We start from the raw sequence: 24,196 nt of genomic DNA, 5'->3' as shown, positions 1-24,196 counted from the left end.
CTCATCACTTGACACTTAAACTTGATATACTTTTACTTCGTTTAATACCTGCTCTGTATATACAGTACATGTATTGATACTGTTTAATACCTCTGTATATACACGTTTTACCATATGTATTCTACTTCATATTCCACATTATGTGATACTGTATAATTCTGGTGTACACTGTTAGTTATCATATTACATTACATTTAAATATACTTATCTGTTTACCACACTGCTTTATATAATATCACACTAATAGTTCACCAAATATTAAATTCTATTCTCATATCTAAAAAAGAGATATATTATATATATATATATATATATATATATATATATATATATATATATATACATAAATACTCACCTTTCTTTGTGCTTATTTTGTCTTTTCTCAACACTGCAAATCTTTTTTGGTTCAATATTATTGAAGCTTCTTCATTGAAACACGACAGATGAAAACATAATTAATGAGTTTATTGTTATTTGGGTGTGAATTAAATAAGGCACATTCACATCATTTTAAAAACATCAAAACCTAAAAAATAAAATCAGTGGTACAAAAATAATTAAGACTTGTGATTAAGTTCGACATCCTTTCATCTTAAATTAAACTCTGAAAACAGAAAGCTGAAGATCGAATGTTTCCGTGTGACGGAACAAAAAAAAGAGTTCAAAGTGAAGCAGTGAAGCATTCGTAGTGAAACAAGTGAACGTGTGAACACCGATGACTCATTGTGTGGAGAAGTCTCCGTATTAAATATCTTATAATGTTAAAAAGAACAAACTGGTGGTTTTGCATATTTAATATGTTTTCACGTCTTCACTACGTTGTGAACAAATTAACTTTGTGAAGACATGAAACTAGCTTACAGGCTGATTTTAATCATTCTGAAGAAGAATCTTTCTTTAATATCACGATGTGACAGAAACATGTGACACAATGATGTTGATCAAGACGACTTCTCTGAATTATGTTTGATCAGAATCATTTTTTATGAATAATTAAGAAATAAAAATGTGTTTTTTTAAGCAGAGCTGCAACTAAACTATTATCAATCAATCCAACAATTATTATTCTCTTCTTATAAATTAATTATTTGGTCTCGTTGCTGTTGGACGCTGATGTAAAATAGATTCTTGATCTCATTAAATGAAAGAATATATGTTGAAGAAAACTGCTCCTGAACGCAGCATTCACACGTCCACCGTTCAGCTTTCTGCAGCGAGTTTCAAGTCTTCAAAGATCTTCACAGAAACAAACTGAAACCAGCGAGTTGTAAGAAAGGGAATCAAATCTAAAAACATGAAACGAGTTGGCACTGATGTGAAATGTAAGATTTGTTATTAACGGGATTAAAAACCATTAAAAACCGTCTGTGTGGTCCTGAGGAGGAAACACGTTGAACGTCTCTGGACACACGACGAGAGTTAGAAACTACATCACCTGATGAAACGGAAGATGAGGACGACGATGTTAAACTGAACACACGCTCCTTCACACTGAAAACAAACCGACGGCGAGGATTCAAGTAACACAGATGAAGCCCGGCGGTCGGATCAGAGCACGAACAACTAAACTACAGCAAGAAGTTTGCATCCTGTTTTCCTTCTTGTTGTTGTAAAGGCCAGAAGAAGAAAGTGCTTCAAACTCAAGAGAGAGAAGAGGAGGAAGAGGAGGAGCCGCTGAGGACGAAGGTCTCTTCAGACCGGAGGAGTTTAGGAAGGAGAGAGTCTGAACATCTGATCCGTTAAAGTCACAATGAAATGATCGTTCAACCAACATGTTTTTAAAGGTAAAGTCAGACTCCTTTGACTAAAGCAGTCGTTTCACCCGTCAGATCACAGGAGCTGCTGGTCGGTTAGTTAGTTAGTGTTGTTGTGTGTGTTTAGTGTTTTAAAGAGTTCGTTCAGATTCTTTAAAGTCTCACAACAACTCAGACTCACTACCCGACCAGCAGCTCCTTGTTCTGAGCGGTTACATGTTTGGAGTCTCTGGAGAGAAGCAGATCGTTTGGAGTCAGTTAGAAAAGAAAGAAAGTTTGATTCAACGTGAGAGTAACGTGATAAATTAGTGCTTTTCTATAGATCAACCGTTAAATACAAAGAATATGTTGTGTTCCACAGGAAGTAAAAGTGATGTGATTCCAAAATAAAACAATAGAAGAGAAGACAAAGAGATTCTGTGTGTTGTTGTTGTCCACCGGCTCTCTGGTGAAACCGTCATCAGTGACCAGAGAGGATTTTAGGGATTTGTGTGAATGCTTTAAGTTGAGAAACTCTGCAGACAAAATACATTTTAACATTTCATTGTGACTTTAAAACTACAAACACATCTCCTCACTTCAGTGTTGGCTCACAGCGTTGATAAAGTAGGTATTGTGGAGTTAATTCTAGAGATGTTCAGATACCAGTTTAATTAATTCTAATAATAATTATAATAATCTAGTGTTTGGAAGTTAAAAGGTCATACTTTCTCTCTAATATCTATTTTATGTCGCTGTGAAAACCTTCAAACAACTCCTTCACCAAAAAAACCTACATTTTAAAAGATAACATTTGAACACATCACGATAGCTTAATACTCCTTTTTACTGAGCTTTGAACGCATCATCGTGTTGATGCAACCTTCGTTAGCGTTAGCCGTTAGCACCGTTATGTTGCCAAGCAGGCGCTAACGGCTAACAGCTAACACTAACTAGCTCTCCTCCAGCAGATTTCAACACTAGATTAGTTGTTCACAATGTAACGTTATCGGAGGAAAATAAAATAATAGTGCAGGAGGCGTCTAACACGGGTACTAGTTTGCACATGCTCAGTAACGATCGGGCAGGACGTACAAGTGACACGTGTTGTTGTTGTTGTTGTTGATGTTGTTGTTGTTGTTGTTGTGTAGCGTAAATGAGCTGATAAAAAACATGATAACGTGATCTGGGAGTCAGTGCATAGACTCACGTACTCGTCATTACCCGATCCGGCATTTCACTGCCGTCTCGGAGGCGCTTCTGATACCGGTACCGGAACTAGTCTCGTTAATTCCCGTCCCTGCGAGAAAAGCCGGTGTTCCCAAAGTGGGCAGCGTCCTGTTTTTTTTTTATAGCTTCCTCAGACGTTCATTCTACCAGAGATACAGGAAGAGTCAGAGAGTCAGCGTCACATCTGACCTCAACGTGTGTGCTTTTTGTGTTGCATCGAGGGAAACCAAACGTCTGGCCCCCTCACGACGTCTCCGTGACGGGACTCTCCCCTCTGCTCTCTGGCGTTTGGTTGACGTCTTTCTCATCGCCTCCCTCGGTCTGGATCACAGCGTGGTCAGCGGGGCAGGCAGGACTCAAACCCGCGTCCTCGCTCTCCACGTCGGAGTGAGTCTGGTCGTCGGCGCGATTCTGGTGGTCGGAGTGAGTCTGGTGGTCGGAGTGAGTCTGGACTTCGGCGGACTCCGTCTGGATGTCGGCGTGAGTCTGGACGTCAGCGTGAGTCCGGTCTTCGGCGTGAGTCCGGTCGTCGGTGTGAGTCTGGACGTCGGCGTGAGTCCGGTCATTGTCGTGAGTCTGGACGTCGGCAGACTCCGTCTGGTCGTCGGAGTGAGTCTGGACGTCGGAGTGAGTCTGGTCGGCGTGAGTCTGGACATCGGCAGACTCCGTCTGGTCGTCGGCGTGAGTCTGGACGTCGGCGGACTCCGTCTGGACGTCTGCGTGAGTCTGGACGTCGGAGTGAGTCTGGTCGGCGTGAGTCTGGACATCGGCAGACTCCGTCTGGTCGTCGGCGTGAGTCTGGACGTCGGCGGACTCCGTCTGGACGTCTGCGTGAGTCTGGACGTCGGCGTGAGTCTGGACGTCGGCGGACTCCGTCTGGTCGTCGGCGTGAGTCTGGTCGGCGTGAGTCTGGTCGGCGTGAGTCTGGACGTCGGCGGACTCCGTCTGGACGTCTGCGTGAGTCTGGACGTCGGCGTGAGACTGGACGTTGGCGGACTCAGTCTGGTCATTGGCGTGAGTCTGGACGTTGGCGGACTCCGTCTGGATGTCGGCGTGAGTCTGGTCATCGTCGTGAGTCTGGACGTCGGCGGACTCCGTCTGGACGTCTGCGTGAGTCTGGACGTCGGCGTGAGACTGGACGTTGGCGGACTCAGTCTGGTCATTGGCGTGAGTCTGGACATCGTCGTGAGTCCGGTCATCGTCGTGAGTCTGGCCGTCGGCGTGAGTCTGGACGTCGGCGTGAGTCTGGACGTCGGCGTGAGTCTGGACGTCAGCGGACTCCGTCTGGACGTCTGCGTGAGTCTGGACGTCGGCGTGAGTCTGGACGTTGGCGGACTCAGTCTGGTCATTGGCGTGAGTCTGGACATCGTCGTGAGTCCGGTCATCGTCGTGAGTCTGGCCGTCGGCGTGAGTCTGGACGTCGGCGTGAGTCTGGACGTCGGCGTGAGTCTGGACGTCAGCGGACTCCGTCTGGACGTCTCCGCTCGGAGGGCTGGGACTCTGGCTGTTGGTGTTGCGTGAAGCGGAGTTGGCGCTCCAGGTGCGAGCGGGACGCGGTTCAAACGGGTCATCGGCGTGCGACGGTGGCGAGGCGGAGTGTGTTTCTCTGGACGTCTGAGCGTCTGCTGACTCGGTGTGTGTGTCACCTGTGTGATCGCTCTCCTGCGGAGTGTATTCAGTCGTGTTCGGCCCAAGCGGTTGTTCTCCAGAGTCCAGCGTGTGACAGCGACCCAGGGGCCGCTCTCTGAGCCGGGGCCCGGCGTCGAGGCTCGCCGACGGGCAGCTGACCTCCACCGTCTCCCCTCGCCTCAACCGCCTCCTGTCTGGATTACCCTGGGAGGAAAGAAATGAAGATCAGGGATGAAAACTTTGAAAACAATGTAAGGAAACATTTTATAATGCAGCTTTAACACATGAAGCATCGGCTTCACTCTTCAGAATCGGAGTACCTGGTTCAGGTTTGTTGAACACCTGGAGGGGGGACCAGAGGAACCCTTCTTCATCTGCTGAACCCTGAATCAAAGCACATTCAAACACGAGTTATTACTTCACAGTAGCTCGGGGTCTCTTTGTGAGAGCCGGAGCTCGGTGCGAGGAGGATACCTGCTGATGGACTGGGCCAGCTTCTGTCTCCTGCCGTTGTTGTGATCCTGCAGCCTCAGACGCTGCACGAACGAATGAGCTGCAGCGACAACAAGTAGCGAATTAAAATCATATAAATAACGACTGAAAGAGTGACACTCTAAGTAGACGACTTTAAATTACCCAGAGCTCCTTTGGGCACAGACAGGAGTTTGATTGGTTCGGCATCGGGAGAAAGTCCCGACGCTTTCTGCAGAGCTCTCAGGATCTCCGTGTTCTGCAGAAGAAAACAGTCAAAAAAAGAAGTTACTGCTCATGTTGTTACTCTGATTATCATCACGACCAAAAGCTTCTTTAATGCTGATGAGAGTGCGTGAAAAGATGTCGACTAACTGATGAGACATTTAGACATTACTACACATGAATACGTGACAAGAACGACGCTTTTTCTCCACCTTGCCGCCCAGCTCGTAGGCGCAGTCCAGCGGCGTCCTCTGCCTCTTGTTCCTGAGGCCGGCCGAGGCTCCGCCCCTCAGCAGCAGCTCCACCAGCGCCTGGTGACCCCCCCGCACCGCCTCGTGGAGCGCCGTGTTGCCCTGAAGGTTCGCCACGTTCACCAGCGCGTCGCTCTGCTCGAAGTACAGTACAAGTACCTTTAATATGTACCAGAGTATTTCCATTTTCTGCAATTTTTATACGTGGTTCTCACAGGACATCAGTAGAACATGTTACTGATCGAGCAACACATGAAGGTGTTCACCTGCAACAAGGTGGAGGCCGTCTCCAGGTTCCCACAGAGACAGGCCTGAATCAGAGGCGTGTTGCCATATTGATCCTTCTTGTTCAGTTTGGCGTTGCACTCGAGCAGAAATCTCACCACCTAACACACACACACACACACACACACACACACACACACACACACACACACACACACACACACACACACACACACACACACACACACACACACACACACACACACACACACACACACACACACACACACACACACACACGATATTTGTAGCATCTATGTTAACAGAGCTGCTAAGATTAGTACGAACGACTTAATTGATTAAACTAGAAACTGATCTATGCTGATAAATAAGCCCCGCCCCCTCCCTCCTACCGGGACGTGGCTGTTCTGGCTGGCCAGGTGAAGCGGCGTGGCGCTCTGGTTGGTGCGGGCGTTGACGTTGGCTCCGTGGCGGATCAGCAGGCCGGCCAGCGCGGAGCGGCCGTGCAGCGCGGCGACGTGCAGCGACGTGAAGCCGCCGGCGTTGCAGCTGTTGACGCCGAGGGCTCCGGCCTGCAGGACGGACATCTTGAGGGACGCAAAGAGGAAAACGAGGGTAAAAACAACAACAACCTCCGCCTCCTTGACGACGCGTCCCGTTTACAGCCGGCCTCCGATAGGTTACCTTCTGAGTGGGGGCGCAGGTCGGACACTGACACAGCGGGTGGCACAGCGCAGCCTCGGGCCGAAGCGCTCCTTCTTCCTCCTCCTCCTCTTCCTCTTCCGTCCACTCCAACAGGTAACGCACCTGGAACACACACACACACACACACACGGATGAAAACAGCACTTATTGACGAGTGCACTTCCACAGAAGACGGGGAAACGTTGTCCTCACCATCTCCACGTCGCCGTCTGCAACGGCACGCAGCAGCTTCTCCACCTGTCAATCACACGCAGCGTCAGTCACCGTGGAAAAAAACATCTGTACCACTGTTTATATCCAGCGGATACTACAGTGAGCACTACTGATATCACCACTACTACTGTTACCTCTCGGTGTCGGACCCGCTCCTCCTCCGGTTTGACCTCGGAGCCCAGAGAGGAGGTGCTGGAGACGGAGGAGCGACGGCTGCTGCAGTCTGAGGCCAGAGGAGATCGACTGGGAGACTTGAGGAAATATAAAATATGTTGTTTCCACTGAGGCTCTAAACCAACAACAAGGTGCAAAAAAGTACAGTAATGCTGAAGAACAGAGATCTGAATCAAGTGTGTTTTTATAGGAAGCAATGCTGCACAAAACAACCTTATTGTGCACCTCGTTTCAGTTTACCGGGGAAGACTTTGTTCATACTCTTACTGTTGGACACATTTTTCACACATTTAGTAAATGATGGTCCATTTAGAGTCAAACAGACCATAAAGCAGGGGATGCTTTAGGGGCGGGGCTACACAGTGATTGACAGGTCTCTACCAGAGACGTATACGGTGTCTCTACGTCACTCCTCCTCAGTCCACATATGGTCACTTCCTGTTCACTGGTTGCTAAAAAACCAAGATGGCGACGGCCAAATCGCTAAACTCGAGGCTTCAAAACATCAGTCAACAAACTCGACAGAGACATGAGAGGAGATCAGACTCACGTCGACTCCGCCGCGCTGACGGACGTTCTGCGTCGACTGCAACAACACGAGGATCTGCAACAAGACAGAACACACACACACACACACACACACACACACACGTATCAGATATATAATTCTTTAGGCAGGCGGCTGCTGAAAGAAGATGTTTTTAGAATCCACGATCACTTCTGCTGATCTGAGGTCAGCTTCTCTGCAGCCTCAGTTCCTGTAAACAGCAGCTGATCGGATTACAGAAGCTACTGAGCTCCGAAACACGAAAACACGTCAGTTTAGATGAAGTCAACTTGGCTTTGATGTCTTTTGTTTTTCCTCCTTTAATGATCTGTGAGCAGCAGCAGCAGCTCGTATCAAATCTCTCCGTCGGTTCCCACATTCATCATCAAACTTCACGGCTCAACATGTGGAGACGCAACAAACGGCTTCAACGAGTGATGGTGAAAAAAGAAAGAGAATATGTGTGTGTGTGTGTGTGTGTGTGCGCGCGTCGCTGACCTTAGAGTTGAGCGCACAGCGCAGCGGCGAGTCCTTGCTCTTGTTGAGGACGTCGGTGCTCGCTCCGTTCTCCAGCAGCACCTGGATGATTCCCTCGTAGCCCCAGCGCGCCGCCATGTGCAGCGCCGCGTCGCCTTTGTCGTTCTGCAGGTCCAGGCGGCACGTTTGGAGGTCGTAGTACACCAGAGCCTTCACACACTGACACACACACACACACACACACACACACACACACACACACACACACACACACACACACACACACACACACACACACACACACACACACACACACACACACACACACACACACACACACACACACGTAATGAAGGACTACCGTCAGAGATACAGACATCTGCCGCTAACAGCTTAACATGTCCGTTACGTTCTGCATTCACTGATTCATTGTTGCTCTGTTAAAGGGATAGTTGGGTTTGTTAGTTACTTACGTCCTCGTGTCCGTACATGCAGGCGAGGTGCAGCGGTGTGTTTCCGCTGTTGTCCTGAGAGTCCGTGTTGGCCTTGTAGTGCAGCAGCAGCAACTACAGGACAGGAAGGAGATTATTCACCAAGTTTAACGTGTGTAGGACTGTGTGTGTGTGTGTAGGACTGTGTGTGGACTGTGTGTGTGTGTGTAGTGTGTGTGTGTTCACCGTGACTCCCTGGTATCCCCTCTGACAGGCCAGGTGCAGCGGTGTGAGGGCGTGGTAGTCTGTGGCGTTGACCGGCGCTCCTTTACACACCAGCAGGTCGATCAGCTTGGCCTGACCTGCCGCACACACACACACACACACGTAAACTATCGTCACAATCACAATTAAAGAATGTTAAATATCTGTGTGTGTGTGTGTGTGTTTTACAGCTGCTCACCACAGATCGCGGCGGCGTGCAGCGGAGTGTAACCGCGGTCGTCTCTGGAGAACGGCGTGACGATGGACGGGTCGTTCAACCGCCTGCCGACAGGAAGTCAGGTTACTTCACGGTGGTAGTTAACGGGTTAGTTAGAGGTGCGTTCAGGTTCATAAGATGCAGTAAAGATCACATCCTGCTCAGTTTCCTCAGGTAGATCTGACTCATGTCCCCTGTGGGCCACCGTAGAGGACTGAACAGTTCACAGCCACGAGAAGTTAAACGTATAAACTGTTCTGAGTTACACTAATTAGATGTTAATGTGTGTGTGTGTGTGTGTGTGTGTGTGTGTGTGCACTGACCCAGACAGCTGGAGGTCACAGAGGTCACAGGAGCAGAGGGGATGACACATCCTGACGTCCTCGTTGCTCTCTCCTTCACTCAGCAGACGCTTCACCTCCGCTTCGTTTCCATTGGCAATGTGCTGCAACACACACACACACACACACACACACACACACACACACACACACACACACACACACACACACACACACACACACACACACACACACACACACACACACACACACACACACACACACACACAATAAAGCACGGTGTGCATTAGGGCGGGGCTACACGGTGATTGACAGGTCTCGTACGACCAACCAGACAACCAAACGACACCAAACCGGCCCAGAGAGGAGAGAGGAGAGGGAGGAGAGGAGGAGAGGGAGGAGAGGGAGGAGAGAGAGGAGAGAGAGGAGGAGAGGGAGGAGAGAGGGGAGAGGAGGAGAGGGAGGAGAGAGAGGAGAGAGAGGAGGGAGAGGAGGAGAGGGAGGAGGAGAGAGGAGGAGAGGGAGGAGAGAGAGGAGAGAGAGGAGGGAGAGGAGGAGAGGGAGGAGAGAGAGGAGAGAGAGGAGGAGAGGGAGGAGAGGGAGGAGAGAGGAGAGAGGAGGAGGAGAGAGAGAGGAGAGGAAGAGAGAGAGGAGAGAGAGGAGAGGAGGAGAGGGAGGAGAGGGAGGAGAGAGAGGAGGAGAGGGAGGAGAGGAGGAGAGAGAGGAGAGGAGGAGAGGGAGGAGAGAGAGGAGAGGGAGGAGAGAGGAGAGAGAGGAGGGAGGAGAGAGAGAGGAGAGAGAGGAGAGGAGGAGAGGGAGGAGAGGGAGGAGAGAGAGGAGGAGAGGGAGGAGAGGAGGAGAGAGAGGAGAGGAGGAGAGGGAGGAGAGAGAGGAGAGAGAGGAGGAGAGGGAGGAGAGAGGGGAGAGGAGGAGAGGGAGGAGAGAGAGGAGAGAGAGGAGGGAGAGGAGGAGAGGGAGGAGAGAGAGGAGAGAGAGGAGGAGAGGGAGGAGAGGGAGGAGAGAGGAGAGAGGAGGAGGAGAGAGAGAGGAGAGGAAGAGAGAGAGGAGAGAGAGGAGAGGAGGAGAGGGAGGAGAGGGAGGAGAGAGAGGAGGAGAGGGAGGAGAGGAGGAGAGAGAGGAGAGGAGGAGAGGGAGGAGAGAGAGGAGAGGGAGGAGAGAGGAGAGAGAGGAGGGAGGAGAGAGAGAGGAGAGAGAGGAGAGGAGGAGAGGGAGGAGAGGGAGGAGAGAGAGGAGGAGAGGGAGGAGAGGAGGAGAGAGAGGAGAGGAGGAGAGGGAGGAGAGAGAGGAGAGGGAGGAGAGAGGAGGGAGGAGAGAGAGAGGAGAGAGAGGAGAGGAGGAGAGGGAGGAGAGGGAGGAGAGAGAGGAGGAGAGGGAGGAGAGGAGGAGAGAGAGGAGAGGAGGAGAGAGAGGAGGGAGGAGAGAGAGGAGAGGAGGAGAGAGAGGAGGGAGGAGAGCCGAGATAGAAGCTAAGCTAACCCAGCTAGGACTTGAGGCTACTCCACTACCCAGCATGCTCCTGGCTCTCTGATGCCCGGTCACAATAAAATAAGACGGATGAAAGCAGCGGGAGGTCGGCGACCGTTGAGCCCACATCGTCACAGAGACCTGGATCCATGGTGGTCCAGGATCAAGCAGGACTCCGGTGGGACCAGAGGAGGAGGACTCTGTGTTCACATCATGATGCTCAGTCACAGTCACAGTTCATGGACGTTTTTTCCTCATGGTCTGACCTCACCATTCAGCCCCACGACTCTTTCTTTCTTTATTTATTTCTGACCGTGTGATTGTTTGGTAAACCGGTGAGCGTGCGGCGCGGCGGTCGGGTTCCCTGAGCTCACCTCAAACAGACAGTGGATGGGCGTGGCGGCGCTCTGAGACAGCAGACTCATCCTCTCTTTGAACAGCGCCTTGTCATTCAGCTCACCGGAGCCCTGAGGGGAACACAGACGAGGACCGTGAACAGACGTCCCGGGACGACCGGAACAAAAACAAAAGTCCTGCTGCTGCGTGAATGACTCACGGAGCGCGTGTCCTGCAGCTTCCCCAGGTTGATGTACTCCACCGCGGCCTCGAAGGTGCTCAGACAGTAGCTGAGCTCGTCTTTGCTGGAGTGGCTGAAGCAGAAGTTCCTGATGTAGCTCAGGTTGGCCATCCTGAGGACGCACAACGACATCACTCAAAGTTTAATGAACCACACGGCTAGAAGACATTTCCTCCAGCTAACGATACAACAACAGACCAGATTCAAGTTCCGAGGATCGAAGTCTTTAAGCCGCTGTGGAGACGTTAGGCTAACTGACTTTACAGCTAGCTAGCGAACAACGTAGCATCTTGTTAATGAATACAGAGCAGCTCAAAAGGTAAAGCCTACTCGCTCATATTACATGTATTTAATTAAAGTCGGGTAAGCAAGCATCATATTGATGAGACTCTATATAACTTTGGATTAAACTTGGATATTAACTGTGCAACAGAGCTCTGCTTAATATTAAATATGGATTTACTGATAGCTCATCTTAGATTACATCAATCCTTGTTGGTGCAACCCAGCATCAGCCCCCCCCCCCCCACTTCTTCAACTTCTTCCTCCCTCTCCTCTCCTCCCTCTCTCTCTCTCTCCTCCCTCTCCTCCCTTTCCTCCTCTCTCTCCTCCTCTCCTCCCTCTCCTCTCTCTCCTTCTCTCCTCCTCTCTCTCTCTCTCTCTCTCTCTCCTCCTCTCCACTCACACACTCACCAGTTGGGGATTTCCGTCTTCACCAGCAGATAGAGGATGACGGAGAGCAGGTCATCTGCAGACACAGCCTCTATACTGACTGCAGAGAGACACACTTAGATAAAGACCGACACACACACACACACACACACACACACACACACACACACACACACACGCCTCAGAAAAGCTTCACCACACGGTGAAAGTTACAGCAGAGCAGGACGGTTTATCACACGTTCCAGTTCTTCACGATAATTGTTTTTGCAGAGACGCAGCGTGAGGAAATCAAAGGAAAGCAGCTTCCAGCTAACAGGACAGAGGGGGTTCATTTAAATGAGTCGATACAGGTTCAGATCCAGCAGCACTGATGTGCCAAATGATCCGAGTCCTCGTGTGACGGAAGCATTTTCACGACATTAAACTGTCCTGAGACGTAGTCACAGACTCACTGATCGGACACAATTCAGCATCTTTCTCTTCTTATTTGCATGTTTTGTATTAAAGTAATCTAAAACTAACGGAGAGTAATCAAGTTTCTTCAATATGTGATGCTTGGATTAGGTTACCGTCCCAACTCATGGAGGAGAAACACACACACACACACACACACACACACACACACACACACACACACACACACACACACACACACACACACACACACACACACACTTTGTCCAAACCAAATGACTTAACTTGATCTCTTGCCAAACATAAATTAGGAGCGGACCGTACCACGACGGCGGGGGTTGTTGTTGTGGTCAACGGGCTTAGATTTCCAAAGCAAACCGGACAAACCCATCAGAGGGCGTCAGAGGGAGGTACTGTCAGCTGATCTGATTACAGACGGTTAGAGGAACGCTCGGAGGTCACGCAGAGTTCAGGCCTCTGGACCAGCGCTGACTCCTTCATCTACGCTCCGTGTTGCTGCTGCTGATGTCTGATGAACACGAGCAGCAACAAGAGGAAACAACACTTTGTCTTCTCCTGATGACGGATCGATTATATCGAGATAACAGAAATAATTAAACTTGTGATTTGAAATGTAAGCTTCCGTATAAAACTACAAATTTAACATAATTAAATAATATTCCCTCTTTTATTAACATATAAATGTGAATCATATTGTGACTGATAAGAGTTAAAATTAGAGGAGGAGAGAGAGGAGAGGGAGGAGAGGAGAGAGGAGAGAGAGGAGAGGAGAGGAGAGAGGAGAGGGAGGAGAGAGGAGAGGGGAGAGGGAGGAGAGGAGGAGAGAGAGGAGAGGGAGGAGAGAGAGGAGAGGAGGAGAGAGAGGAGAGGAGGAGAGAGAGGAGAGGGAGGAGGGAGGAGAGAGAGGGAGGAGAGAGAGGAGAGAGGAGAGGAGAGGGAGGAGAGGAGAGGAGGAGAGAGAGGAGAGGGAGGAGAGGGGAGAGGGAGGAGAGAGAGGAGAGGAGGGAGGAGAGGAGAGAGAGGAGAGAGGAGAGGAGAGGGAGGAGAGGAGAGAGAGGAGAGAGGAGAGGGAGGAGAGAGGAGAGGGAGGAGAGGAGAGTTTAACATAATTAAATAATATTCCCTCTTTTTTTACGTAGTTATTAACATATAAATGTGAATCATATTGTGACTGATAAGAGTTAAAATTAAGTTCTGTCTTCGATCTAATTAAGTTCAACTAAAAATAACTGGAACCACGTTCGTCAGCGTACCGGAGCCTCGGGGGGTCTGTGTGGCCGTCAGGGCGACTCTGCGGAGGCAGAGCAGCTTGAGGAGGGGGGAGGTCTGCTGGTTGAGCTGACTCAGCTCCCTCTTCGCCCGAGACAAGTTCAAACTGCAGGAACGACAGCAGCAAAAACATAAAAAACACATTTAAAGTGTGAGGCGAGACACTACAGGTGTGTACATGTAAACATAAACATTTTGCCCCTAAAGCATCCCCTGCTTTATGGTCTGTTTGACTCTAAATGGACCATCATTTACTAAATGAACATCATGCTGTATTGAAGAAGACTTGAAACTAGAGATTGAGACCATAAACTCATGTTTACAATGTTTACTGAGGTAATAAATCAAGAGAGAAGTAGAGTCATTTTCTCATAGACTTCTATACATCCAGAGGAGTCGCCCCCTGGTGGACATTAGAGAGAATGCAGCTTTAAGACTCTCGGGTTGAACGTTAACAAACATAAAAACACAGGTGAGCTGACCTGAACTCGGGCTTCACTCCCAGCTCGTTCTGCTGCAGCTCCTGCAGACTCCTGGCGGTTTTGTTGAAGGCGGCGTCCTGTTGACGTGACGGACACAATTCATCACAACTCATCAAGTCCGTCAACAGTCCAGTTTCACTGCATCTCCGACTCATTAACGGGACGTTTCCGTAGTATTAGTAAGCGTTTAAAAAGACATTTACAAGTGATTAATCGTTGTCTTTTCATTTTGGAGACAGAATTTAGCTATTGAGGCTTTCGGAGGGTCAATGCATTGTTTGTTTATTTGAAACATGCTGCATTAAATACAGTAAGAAAGAACATAATCACAGTATTCTATTTATCCTTTATTTACGCATGGACACTTAAAATTACTTTATTTTAGATTTGTTTGTTTTTCACAAAAAAAAGAAGCAATTCATATTTGTTTCTCAACGAAGGTAAAGTGATTGCTGTACTTTTTAAGAGCCATTGAAGAGTTATGATCTTATTTTCGATGATTATCGGGATAATATTGTGAATCAAAATGATTTTTTTCCAGGTTAATCGTGACGTAACATTTTAATATGATCCTATATCAGCAGAAAACTGGCCACAGTGGAAGTGAAAGGGCATCAAGAGAAACCACAACACTGTTTCCAGAAATTAAAGCTGCTTAAAGAGTTAAAGAAATAAAGAAGAAGCACCACAAATAAAACTAAATGTGTCCGTCACAGTTCAGACGTACCTGGCTGGCTTCAAGCGTTCCCACAAAGTTAAAAATTAAATCATGGATACCATGATGAACATACATCTGGAAAGAGAAGAAAGACATTTTTAACAGCTGTGGGTCGGTTTTAACGGAACAGAAACCGAAATGTAGCGATGAGGATGTGGCCTCGATGAAGCCGTGTTTGAACATCGTTCTGCTTTGTTCTCATTTTAACTCAAAGTCGAGTGAAACTAGAGCGGCTGAAGGTGGCGGTGATGTTACCTCCACCGCCTGCTTGAGGAGAGTCATCTGAAGCTCCTGCTTCGCCAGAAGTTTCTGTCGGGAGGAACACAAACACATTTATCAGAGCAGAACTCAGGATGTGATGTCAGGGAGGGACACGGATCTCCATCATGAAGCTCCTTTGAGCCTCGTTCACACAACGTTCCCGGTGAACGACTGAGAGAACCGGCTCGGGCTCAGCTCGAGTTTCCACACATTCAGAAACTTTTCCGTCTGTCGCCTTCTCACACGAGGAGCGAGGGACGGTCCAGCGGAGGGCGTTAATACGACACCAATGGAAGCCGACCGCCGTAAAAACTCAACAGAAGAAGAAGAAGAAGAAGAAGAATGGGGCGGGTCTGGAGGCTGCGGTCGAACAGTTAACGTCGGTTCCTAACCACTTTCCCCTTGACCTCCAAGGAAAGGTGTGGAGGAGAGTTCACGAGGAGTCAGGAAAAGACAACCGAGGTGTTTAGAGGATCCGACTCCACCTTCACTAAACTACGTCATTATGATGTGATGGAGGACGTCACCGACTGCCAATGAAACTACAACGAAGAAGGACTACAAACAAAAAGAGCAACTGAAACATGTCACCATGAAATACTTCACTGGTTAGCGTGCAGGCTTCATAAAGAGCTTCTTCTGTCTTGTTCTTTGACAGTTTGTCATATTTAATGTTTAATATTCATGGACGGTCGAATGTTTCGTCACTTTAAATGTTGCCACCGCAAGGAATTGTGGGACGGGATTATCTACTTTCCTTTCGTAAAGGAAGGTCCAGTGTTTCCTATGCTAAAGGAGCTAGGAAAGGAAGCATTGAAGCACCTTTCCTTATTCTTTAGAGAATGCAAACAGCTCTTATCATGGAGGACACTTAGAAACTTTTTTATGTTCAGCAACTTTAGGACTTTCTGGTTCACGCTGGCTTTAAAGCGGATATTTAAGTTCGTTCTTGACCTCGGAGACGTTTAAACAAAAGTCCTGAACGCGCTGAGGATCGTGTGATACGATGGAAAAGCTACGGAGCAGCGGCCGAGTGGAGCTCGTGGTGGATTGTTTTTGTTCTGCTGCTCCGTTTGTCAAGGATGTTGAAATAAACCGGTACGAGAAGTGTCCTCGCTGAACTTTCATGTCACATTCAGTGCAGAGTTTCCCCAGGAATCACTTCCCTATAACCTCCATCAGTCGGTGCAGCGGGTCGGGTCGTACTCACCAGACGAGAGTCTCTCAGCAGACACTGAAGACATTTAGTGTAAAGACCGTTCACCGAGTCCTGAGTGGAGACAGGACGGCAAGTCAGGAACCATTCAATCACAAAAGGGTTTTAATTACTGTTAAAACAGAAGTATCATGAGTCTGTGTGTACGAGCACACAGGCTGTATTTGATTAAAGAAAACATCAAATTATAAATAAATATGATTTGTTTAAGGACGTCAGCCAATAAGTCCTGCATTGAACAAGTTTGTTCAGAATAAAATAATAAAGATAAACAAAGAAGAAAAAGACGAATGCTGCAGGAAGCTAAGCGACTAAAATAAAGAGATGAAGTAGAACACAGGAAGAGGAAGAGGTGAGGAAAGGAAGTGGCAGAAGGAAAGAGTCAAAGACGACAGGAGAAGAAAAAGGTGACGAAGAGGAAGAGGAGTTCCTACTATGTGGTGTCGGAGTCCCTTCCTCTCCTGCTCCCTGAAGGCCTGACAGAAGCCCTGGATGAACTTGTCCAGTTTCTGTCCGTGGCGTCCGAGGAACTCCCGGACGTCCTCCAGGCTCTTCAGGCAGTAAGGGGCCGGCGGGCCGAGCTCGGCCGGGCTCGGGTCCACCTCCACGGGCCGGGAGATGCACAGGATGCTGTAGCTCTGCTCCCGGTCGTTGTAGAAGGTTTCCTCAAACAGGATGGGGACCGACGAGGGAGCCGGGAAGCCGGACCCCAGCAGGACCCGCCTGTCCTGGATCCGGACCTCCTGAAACACGCAGCAAAGAAAAAAAAAAAGTATATGTAGTTTTTTGGTTTGTTTGTTTATGAATTGGCTAACGCTGAGGACACACGTGGTTACATGTATGAGTCAGCAGGTCAAATGGATGTCATGGGACGTGTTCATAATCAGAAAAGATATTGAATATCGACAGCCCGTCAGCTGATGCTTATTAAAACCTTTGGAGAAGCCAATTGGAGCATTTTGTTATAGAAAAGTCACATGATATTGGATCAGAAAATAAGAGTATGATTATTTTAATTCAGACTTTAAAAATAGTTTTCAACCTAAATGAAACTGGACTTTTGAGCGTAAAACTCGATGACAGGCTGTAGAAACCAGGAGGCGACTCCTCCGGTTCTTTAAAGTGAAGCCAAAGCTTCACGTGTTAAAGCTGCATTCTCTCTAATGTCCACCAGGGGGCGACTCCTCTGGTTGTATAGAAGTCTATGAGAAAATGACTCTACTTCTCTCTTGATTTATTACCTCAGTAAACATTGTAAACATGAGTTTATGGTCTCAATCTCTAGTTTCAAGTCTTCTTCACTACAGCATGATGTTCATTTAGTAAATGATGGTCCATTTAGAGTCAAACAGACCATAAAGCAGGGGATGATTTAGGGGCGGGGCTACACAGTGATTGACAGGTCTCTACCAGAGACGTATACGGCGTCTCTACGTCGCTCCTCCTCAGTCCAGATATGGTCACTTCCTGTTCACTGGTTGCATAAAAAAAAAAACATGGCGACGGACATAATTCAAGATGGCGGCGTCACAATGACTACGTCCACCGCTTGTATACGGTAGAAACCTTTTCTTTACGAGACAGATTCTGGAGCTCTAACAGCAGGTTTCATCACAGGTTAAGTACATAAAGTACAGACGTTTGTCCGTTTTTGTCGTCCTGTCAGACGACTAATTTGTTTGTATTTCTTAGAGTTTGAAGTGCCTCTGATGGAGCGGATGTGTATGAAGTGAAGCGGGACAAACCTTTCCGTCCACAGTCTGGTATCCGTCCTCCGCCGGCTGCAGGACATAGCTGTCGAACTGAGAGTCTGAGTAGCTGCCGTCGGTCAAACTTCCACAACAAGGCACCAGAACCTGCAGACAGTAAAACACGTCACTGACCACTCAACACAGATTCAAACAAGACCTCTCTGAACCAAATACCAGCTTCCTGATTTGAGGCCTCCAGTTCACGACTTCTAGTTCACGACGTCTAGTTCACGACGTCTAGTTCACGACGTCTAGTTCACGGCTTCTAGTTCACGGCTTCTAGTTCACGACGTCTAGTTCACGACGTCTAGTTCACGACTTCTAGTTCACGACTTCTAGTCCACGACTTCTAGTTCCGAGCAGCAAATTCTCTCTTTTGGCTGGAAGTTTGGGGATTTTGTCCAGACGAGGAAGAGGAGATGATCAGATACAGAAGCTGATGCTGAAGCAGAGGAAACTGACTGGACCGGATGTTTACAGGCAGAAAGGAGGAGAAACACTAAATAATTAAGTGTTTTTGAAATGTCCAAAGAATGAATGTAATTTACTGAAGCGTTTTCTAACTCTGTCGATTTTCGTGACAACAGTCCGTTCAACCGACTTCAAACTCACTCAAGGATTCAAGGAAGTGTAGCGTCGTGTGTGAGCTCTTGAGCTCTACGGGACATATTTATTAGTATTGAGAGGGGACCCTATTAACTGTTACACCACAGAACGGCATGCTGGGTACAGGCTGATATACGACTAATGTTTCACATAATTGAAACAAAAATATAATTTTTGGGGGGGGGGGGGTTTGAGTTGATACACTTGAAAACAATGGACATTCTATTTGGAGGGGGTCATTTGAGGATCTAGGAACACGATCACATGATTAGCGTGCGACCGCCGTCCTGCATCGGAGGGTTCTCAGGGTCAGCCGTCTGCTTCTGCAATATCACAAGTTTTGAATCCAGTTAAGATGCATTTTCCTGTGTTCAGCTCCAGACGAGTCCGGATCCGTCTGGAGCTGCAGTCAAGACATCCGATCCTCGTCTGCTGAGGTTTGAGGCGTCCTGACGAGCTTAAAAACACGTTTTCAGGTCATCGGATATCTGCAGGATCTTCACAGCGGTTGTTTCACTCGTTTAAAGGTTTTGTCTGACTGAGAAAACTCATTTATCAAATCACACGAAGAACTCCTGACCGACTTCAATAAATCTGATTCTGTCACATATATATATACATATATATATATATATATATATATGTATATAGGCTGATAAACGCCCCGAGAGGGAGAGTGTTGCTGAGAGAAGAGGAACCAGCTGAGAGTACTGAAACCACAAAATAACAAAAGAGAAGACAGGAAGTGGTCCGAAAGCTTAAACATGTACTCTCACTTTGTCTCACTTTGACACTGGTTGGGCGTCTGATCCAGGCTGGAAGTGATCGCCTCTGGTTTAACTGGGAAAGTCTACACGTTGAGGTACAACATGTAGAAAAACAGCCACGGTTCCATTCTAAGACGTGCATGCAGCAGATGTAGCCTTGAATCTGAGAGGTGGAGGTGAAATCAGCCGCCGTTTTGATATTTGAGGTCTATTCACACCTGCGATGTCTCAGGTTCTGTCTCTGCAGCGTTCCCTCTTTTATTTCAGCTCGTTTAAAATCACTGCTGGTGAAGCTTTCGGCTCATCTTTGTGGTTTTTCTGTTATTCAGAGGCTCAAGTCCCAGAGACCCCGACTGTCAGGAACCAGGAAACGTAGAAACTGATTTCCCTCCACCACTTTGAATGAGAACGCTCCTCCACCAGAGAAACCCCACCCTGCTCACACACACACACACACACACACACACACACACACACACACACACACACACACACACACACACACACACACACACACACACACACACACACACACACACACACACACACACACACACACACACGAGGTAAACAGAGCGACTCACGATGCCGTGGAGCTCCGCCACTCGGCTGCAGAGGTCCGGTCTCTGCTTCTCCAGCGCCAAGTAGAAGTGGTTCTTCAGGATGTTCTCGTCATAAACAGCCATAAGGAGCCGCAGGTCTGGATCCTGGAGAGGAGGGCGGGAAGGTTCTGATTAAAAACTGCTGAGACGTTTAAACCCTCTGAACAACCAAAACCCTCATAATCATCAGATCTTTATCTTTCCGACGGTCCTTGAACACGTGATGTGTGACGAACGCTTCCGTCAGAAAAAAACAACCTAAAAACACTAAACTTCATCAGGAAAATAAAAAAACAACAACTTTGGAATAAACGATAAATTAGTCGTTCGATGAATCGATTTGTTAAGAAATAACCGAAACATAAATAATTGTTAAACAATAAAAGGAGACTCAGTCTCCAGCCGGACCAGCGGACAGAACATCAGCTACTCCAACTATGAATACGTATCAATACATAAACGTACGACAGCGACCAGAAACTCGTGTAAATCCTGAACAAGTTACAGAAGATAAACCGATCACATGACTCCTTCAAGGCTCCGGATTTATTTATTTCAATAATATTATTAAGCACTTTATTGGAACCATCAGCTGAGACGGAGAACAAAGTCCCTTTCAGGCTGTTTTCCACAAATGTTACGAGTTCATTTCTTCACAGTTTTCTGCCGATTGAACTCATTGAAGTCCGGAAACGTGTGATCGGTCAGCTGAGGAACCTCGTCTGGAGCACATTCCTCCTCTGATGATACGTTTTAGGTTTCAGTACTTCACTTGTATTTATCTTCGTACACAGATGGTAAATGTGTTGCCACCTTTGTTCTATTTGTAACATGTGAAGGAACAAAGATAACGTCTAAAAGGCATCGGCTTTAAGATACTACGCAGTTATACGTCAGCTCAAGATTTAGTTTGGTCAAATCTCTGTACTATTCTTTAGTTAGTTAATTTAATATTAATCTATTTTATTGTATATATTGTGCATTTATATATTTAATATGTTTTACTCTATTTGTTTTGCTTTACCTGTATCATAATGCTGCTGGAGAAAAAATGTCCCCTAGCAGAATTAATAAAGTATCTATCTATCTATCTATCTATCTATCTATCATCCATCCATCATCTATCTATCTATCATCCATCCATCATCTATCTATCTATCATCCATCCATCATCTATCCATCCATCCATCCATCTCTCACTCTCTCATCCGTCCATCCATCCATCAAAGATGAAGATGTGGAATAAAAGCTTTGTTACAGGAACCAAACTTAATTATTTGTTGTAGAATTTTTTCGTCCAGCTCAAAAATGGCGAGATACTTTAGCTCAGGTTTACATTTGTTTGTGATGTTGACGAGTTAGACTTTGCATCCAACAGTCAAACAACTCAAATCTGCTTCACTGTCGTCTCTAAAACAGAAGACTCGTGCAGCGTCGTCTTGTTCCCGTTCTCTGCACATTTTGCCGTCCGCTGTCGGTTGTTAAATGTTAACAAATAGACCGAGAATTGTTTGCCAATGTCTTAAAAATCTCGTATGAACGGACGATAACGTCACTCAGCCTCAGATGTTTTCTTAAATGTCACACAGTTACAGAGATCCGTAAAATAACTACGATTCATCCTCTGGGGAACATGAACGTCCGTACAAAATGTCATGAAATCCATCCAACAGGTGTTGAGATGTTTCACTCTGAACTACAAACGTGAGCCTCGTGATGGGGCGAGAAGGAAAGTCAAAGGATTCATCCTCTGGGGAACATGAACGTCATCCAACCGGTTGAGATAATTCAGTGTCGCCATGCAGCGAGCACGACAAAACAACAGCTAACAACACATTTAACACTTCATCCAATCAGCTGCTTTCACCACAAACCAAATTTAAATAAGAAATATACTTAATTCATCAATCAAGAAGCAAATATGCAACTAAGTCTGAAACAACACATCAAATAATAGAAATCCTACATAAATAAACAAGAAATTAAACAAAGAAACAGAAACATTAACATAATGACAAGTCCTGAAACAACAAGATTTTTGCATTTACCGTTCATCTGAATAATAATAATAATAATAATAATAAAGTATTATTATCTTCAAAACTCTTCATCTGATCCACTCACTTCATGGCTCTGCTCAGAGATCAGCTTCATCCTCCTTCAGCTCCTCCAGTACAGACAAACTGGGAACCAGTGCCCCCCCCCCACACACACACACACACACACACACACACACACTCCTCGTGACCTCCAGAAGTTCGACGCTAACAGCGAAGTTCAGCGGGGTGAAGAATGTGTCCGCCCCCCCGACGCGGCGTGACATTACACGCTTAGATCACCAGCTGACGTCTTAGCCTGAAACTTAAAGTGTGTGTGTGTGTGTGTGTGTGTGTGTGTGTGTGTGTGTGTGTGTGTGAGTGTGTGTGTGTCAACAGAGGAACCGCCTCAGCAGCAGCAAAAGAAAACATCCAAATAATGTCTCCTGATCACAGCGGATACAAATACATAAATTGCACAAATAAAATAAGCAAATAAGCAAAAATAAAAAGTTGGAAAAAAGTCTTCCGATAGACGTGGGAGTCAATTTTAAGAAGTTACTGCATGTAGGATCTGGCGCCATCTAGCGGCGGGTTTGCAGATTGCAAACAAAGGAAACTTCTCCCGCGTGATAGGCGTGTAACTGCCAACGCAAAAAAACACAAAAATTCAGAATTTTGTTTTTTTTCCCCCATATTTTAGAAACCGGAGGTTCTACATTTGAGTACATATTTAGCCGTCAAATCAAATCGTTTACAGGATATTAAACCTTTTTTATTTTTCATAATGCTTTTAATACTTCTACGATAAAGTAGTCCATGAATATGAGATACGAGTTCACAGATGATTACATTTCCTCCTCCTCGTTCTGGTTAGTTTAAGGCGTTTTGCCGGTTACACTCGTCGTCTTCACAGAACATTTTGTTCGTACGCCCTCTAGTTTTGGAGAATAAAGCAACGAACAGCACATCGAGTACAACCAAAGCTTTAGTTTAGCGGTGAGGATTTAAAGTACAGTTTAAAGTTGCAGATTGTGCAGAAATAAACGCTGCAGCTCCTCAAGACCAACAGAGGTTTTCCTGTGTTTTGTTTTTTACGGCCCTGGTGAACCAAAAACAACATATGAACGGCTCATAAAAAATAAATGTTTAAAATAATTTATGATCTGAATGCTAAAACCACCAGAGGTTTCCCAGCCTGAAGGAGAGTTTCCCATCACAGCCTGAACAAACACTCTAAGTTATTATTATTACATCATAAACAGGAAGCAAAGCTAACCTCTGACCGATCTATGACTTTAAAAACAAGCAGATTGCAGCGCAAAAAAAAAAAAGAAAAGTCAAATGTTCCTTTAAGACACAACAAGCTACAGCCACAGCTAACGATGGGATTTCCGGGCATATTTTCAAAATAAAATCGGTATTGACAAACACCTTGCGACATGTTCCAGTGCCATAAAACAGATGTATACGTTAGATATTATAGAAACAGACCCTCCAAAGTGCTACACATAAATGACCCTGTTCAGGTTGAACCTCCTTCTCTATTTCAGCCGACAGCGGATTTCTTTTGTCAAACCAAACCCCATTTAGAAACCTGGACCTTTAATGTTTCTTTGTTTGACAGCAGCAGTGAACAAAGAATACAACTCAGGATTATTTATGACAGATTTTGACAAAATGAATTCATCATTTCTGGTTTTGTGCTCATAAACTGCTCGATCTCTCCTTTTATTGTGGAATAAAATGTAACGTTAACTCAACATTAATTTCACATTTTTTTTAATGGAGTCTGGTGTGAAGTGTGGTGCTTCTCGAGGCTTTTGTGTGAATTATCTAACTTTATCTCTTTGAACAGGTGACTGGTGACATTTATAATATCAACTGCTCACCAACCTCCGGACTGAAGATTTAGATCTTCAGCTTCATCAGAACTGGAGAACCGGAAGTGTTACAATTAGCCTGCTAGCTAACAACAGACAACAACACTCGTTTTAACCCGTAGCCTAAAGCTAGCATATCTGACGTTAGCTGGTTAGCTCGTTAGCATGAGCAGCTGGTACTCCGAGCTAACAGAAGCCGTAGTTAGTAGACATGTTGTACCTGTTATCCGTGAGTCGCATGGCAGTGAAGAAACACCCACAGCCGCCTGTCAGAAGCGGTTCACGGGGATCAGCTGGCTAACCAGCCGCAGTGGTTCGGGT

General features: G+C 46.7%; 1 protein-coding gene across 1 annotated transcript; it reads right to left on the bottom strand.

Moving 5' to 3' along the window:
• Positions 1-463: 463 nt before the first annotated feature.
• On the bottom strand, positions 464-24,196 carry ankrd27 (ankyrin repeat domain 27 (VPS9 domain)). Its single transcript, XM_079162763.1, has 28 exons — positions 24,096-24,196; positions 19,939-20,061; positions 17,976-18,086; positions 16,665-16,973; positions 16,225-16,284; positions 15,009-15,062; positions 14,763-14,828; positions 14,036-14,112; positions 13,538-13,659; positions 11,871-11,949; positions 11,157-11,289; positions 10,975-11,067; positions 9,137-9,258; positions 8,796-8,878; positions 8,579-8,694; positions 8,375-8,467; positions 7,923-8,120; positions 7,428-7,481; positions 6,838-6,954; positions 6,683-6,727; positions 6,470-6,592; positions 6,178-6,372; positions 5,806-5,925; positions 5,501-5,674; positions 5,229-5,322; positions 5,067-5,145; positions 4,913-4,976; positions 464-4,796 (listed from the first exon to the last, which is right to left on the bottom strand). The coding sequence occupies exons 2-28, from the start codon at positions 20,038-20,040 to the stop codon at positions 3,207-3,209; spliced, it is 4,473 nt and encodes a 1,490-aa protein (XP_079018889.1). The 5' UTR covers positions 20,041-20,061; positions 24,096-24,196; the 3' UTR covers positions 464-3,206.

The sequence above is a fragment of the Pholis gunnellus genome (assembly GCF_910591455.1).
Source record: "Pholis gunnellus genome assembly, chromosome: 7".
NCBI classification, from domain to species: Eukaryota; Metazoa; Chordata; class Actinopteri; order Perciformes; family Pholidae; genus Pholis; species Pholis gunnellus.
The sequence above is the reverse complement of the archived record's forward strand: the minus strand, read 5'-3'. Positions and strand labels throughout refer to the sequence as shown.

What these genes read in the sequence shown, in the direction of transcription:
- ankrd27 (XM_079162763.1), bottom strand. Translation starts at nt 20,040, where the DNA reads ATGGCTGTTTATGACGAGAACATCCTGAAGAACCACTTCTACTTGGCG. An exon ending in GCCAGAACAGCCACGTCCCG is followed by an intron (nt 5,926 to 6,177) that starts GTAGGAGGGAGG and finishes TGTGTGTGTTAG; the next exon opens with GTGGTGAGATTTCTGCTCGA. An exon ending in TGTGCCCAAAGGAGCTCTGG is followed by an intron (nt 5,146 to 5,228) that starts GTAATTTAAAGT and finishes TTGTCGCTGCAG; the next exon opens with CTCATTCGTTCGTGCAGCGT.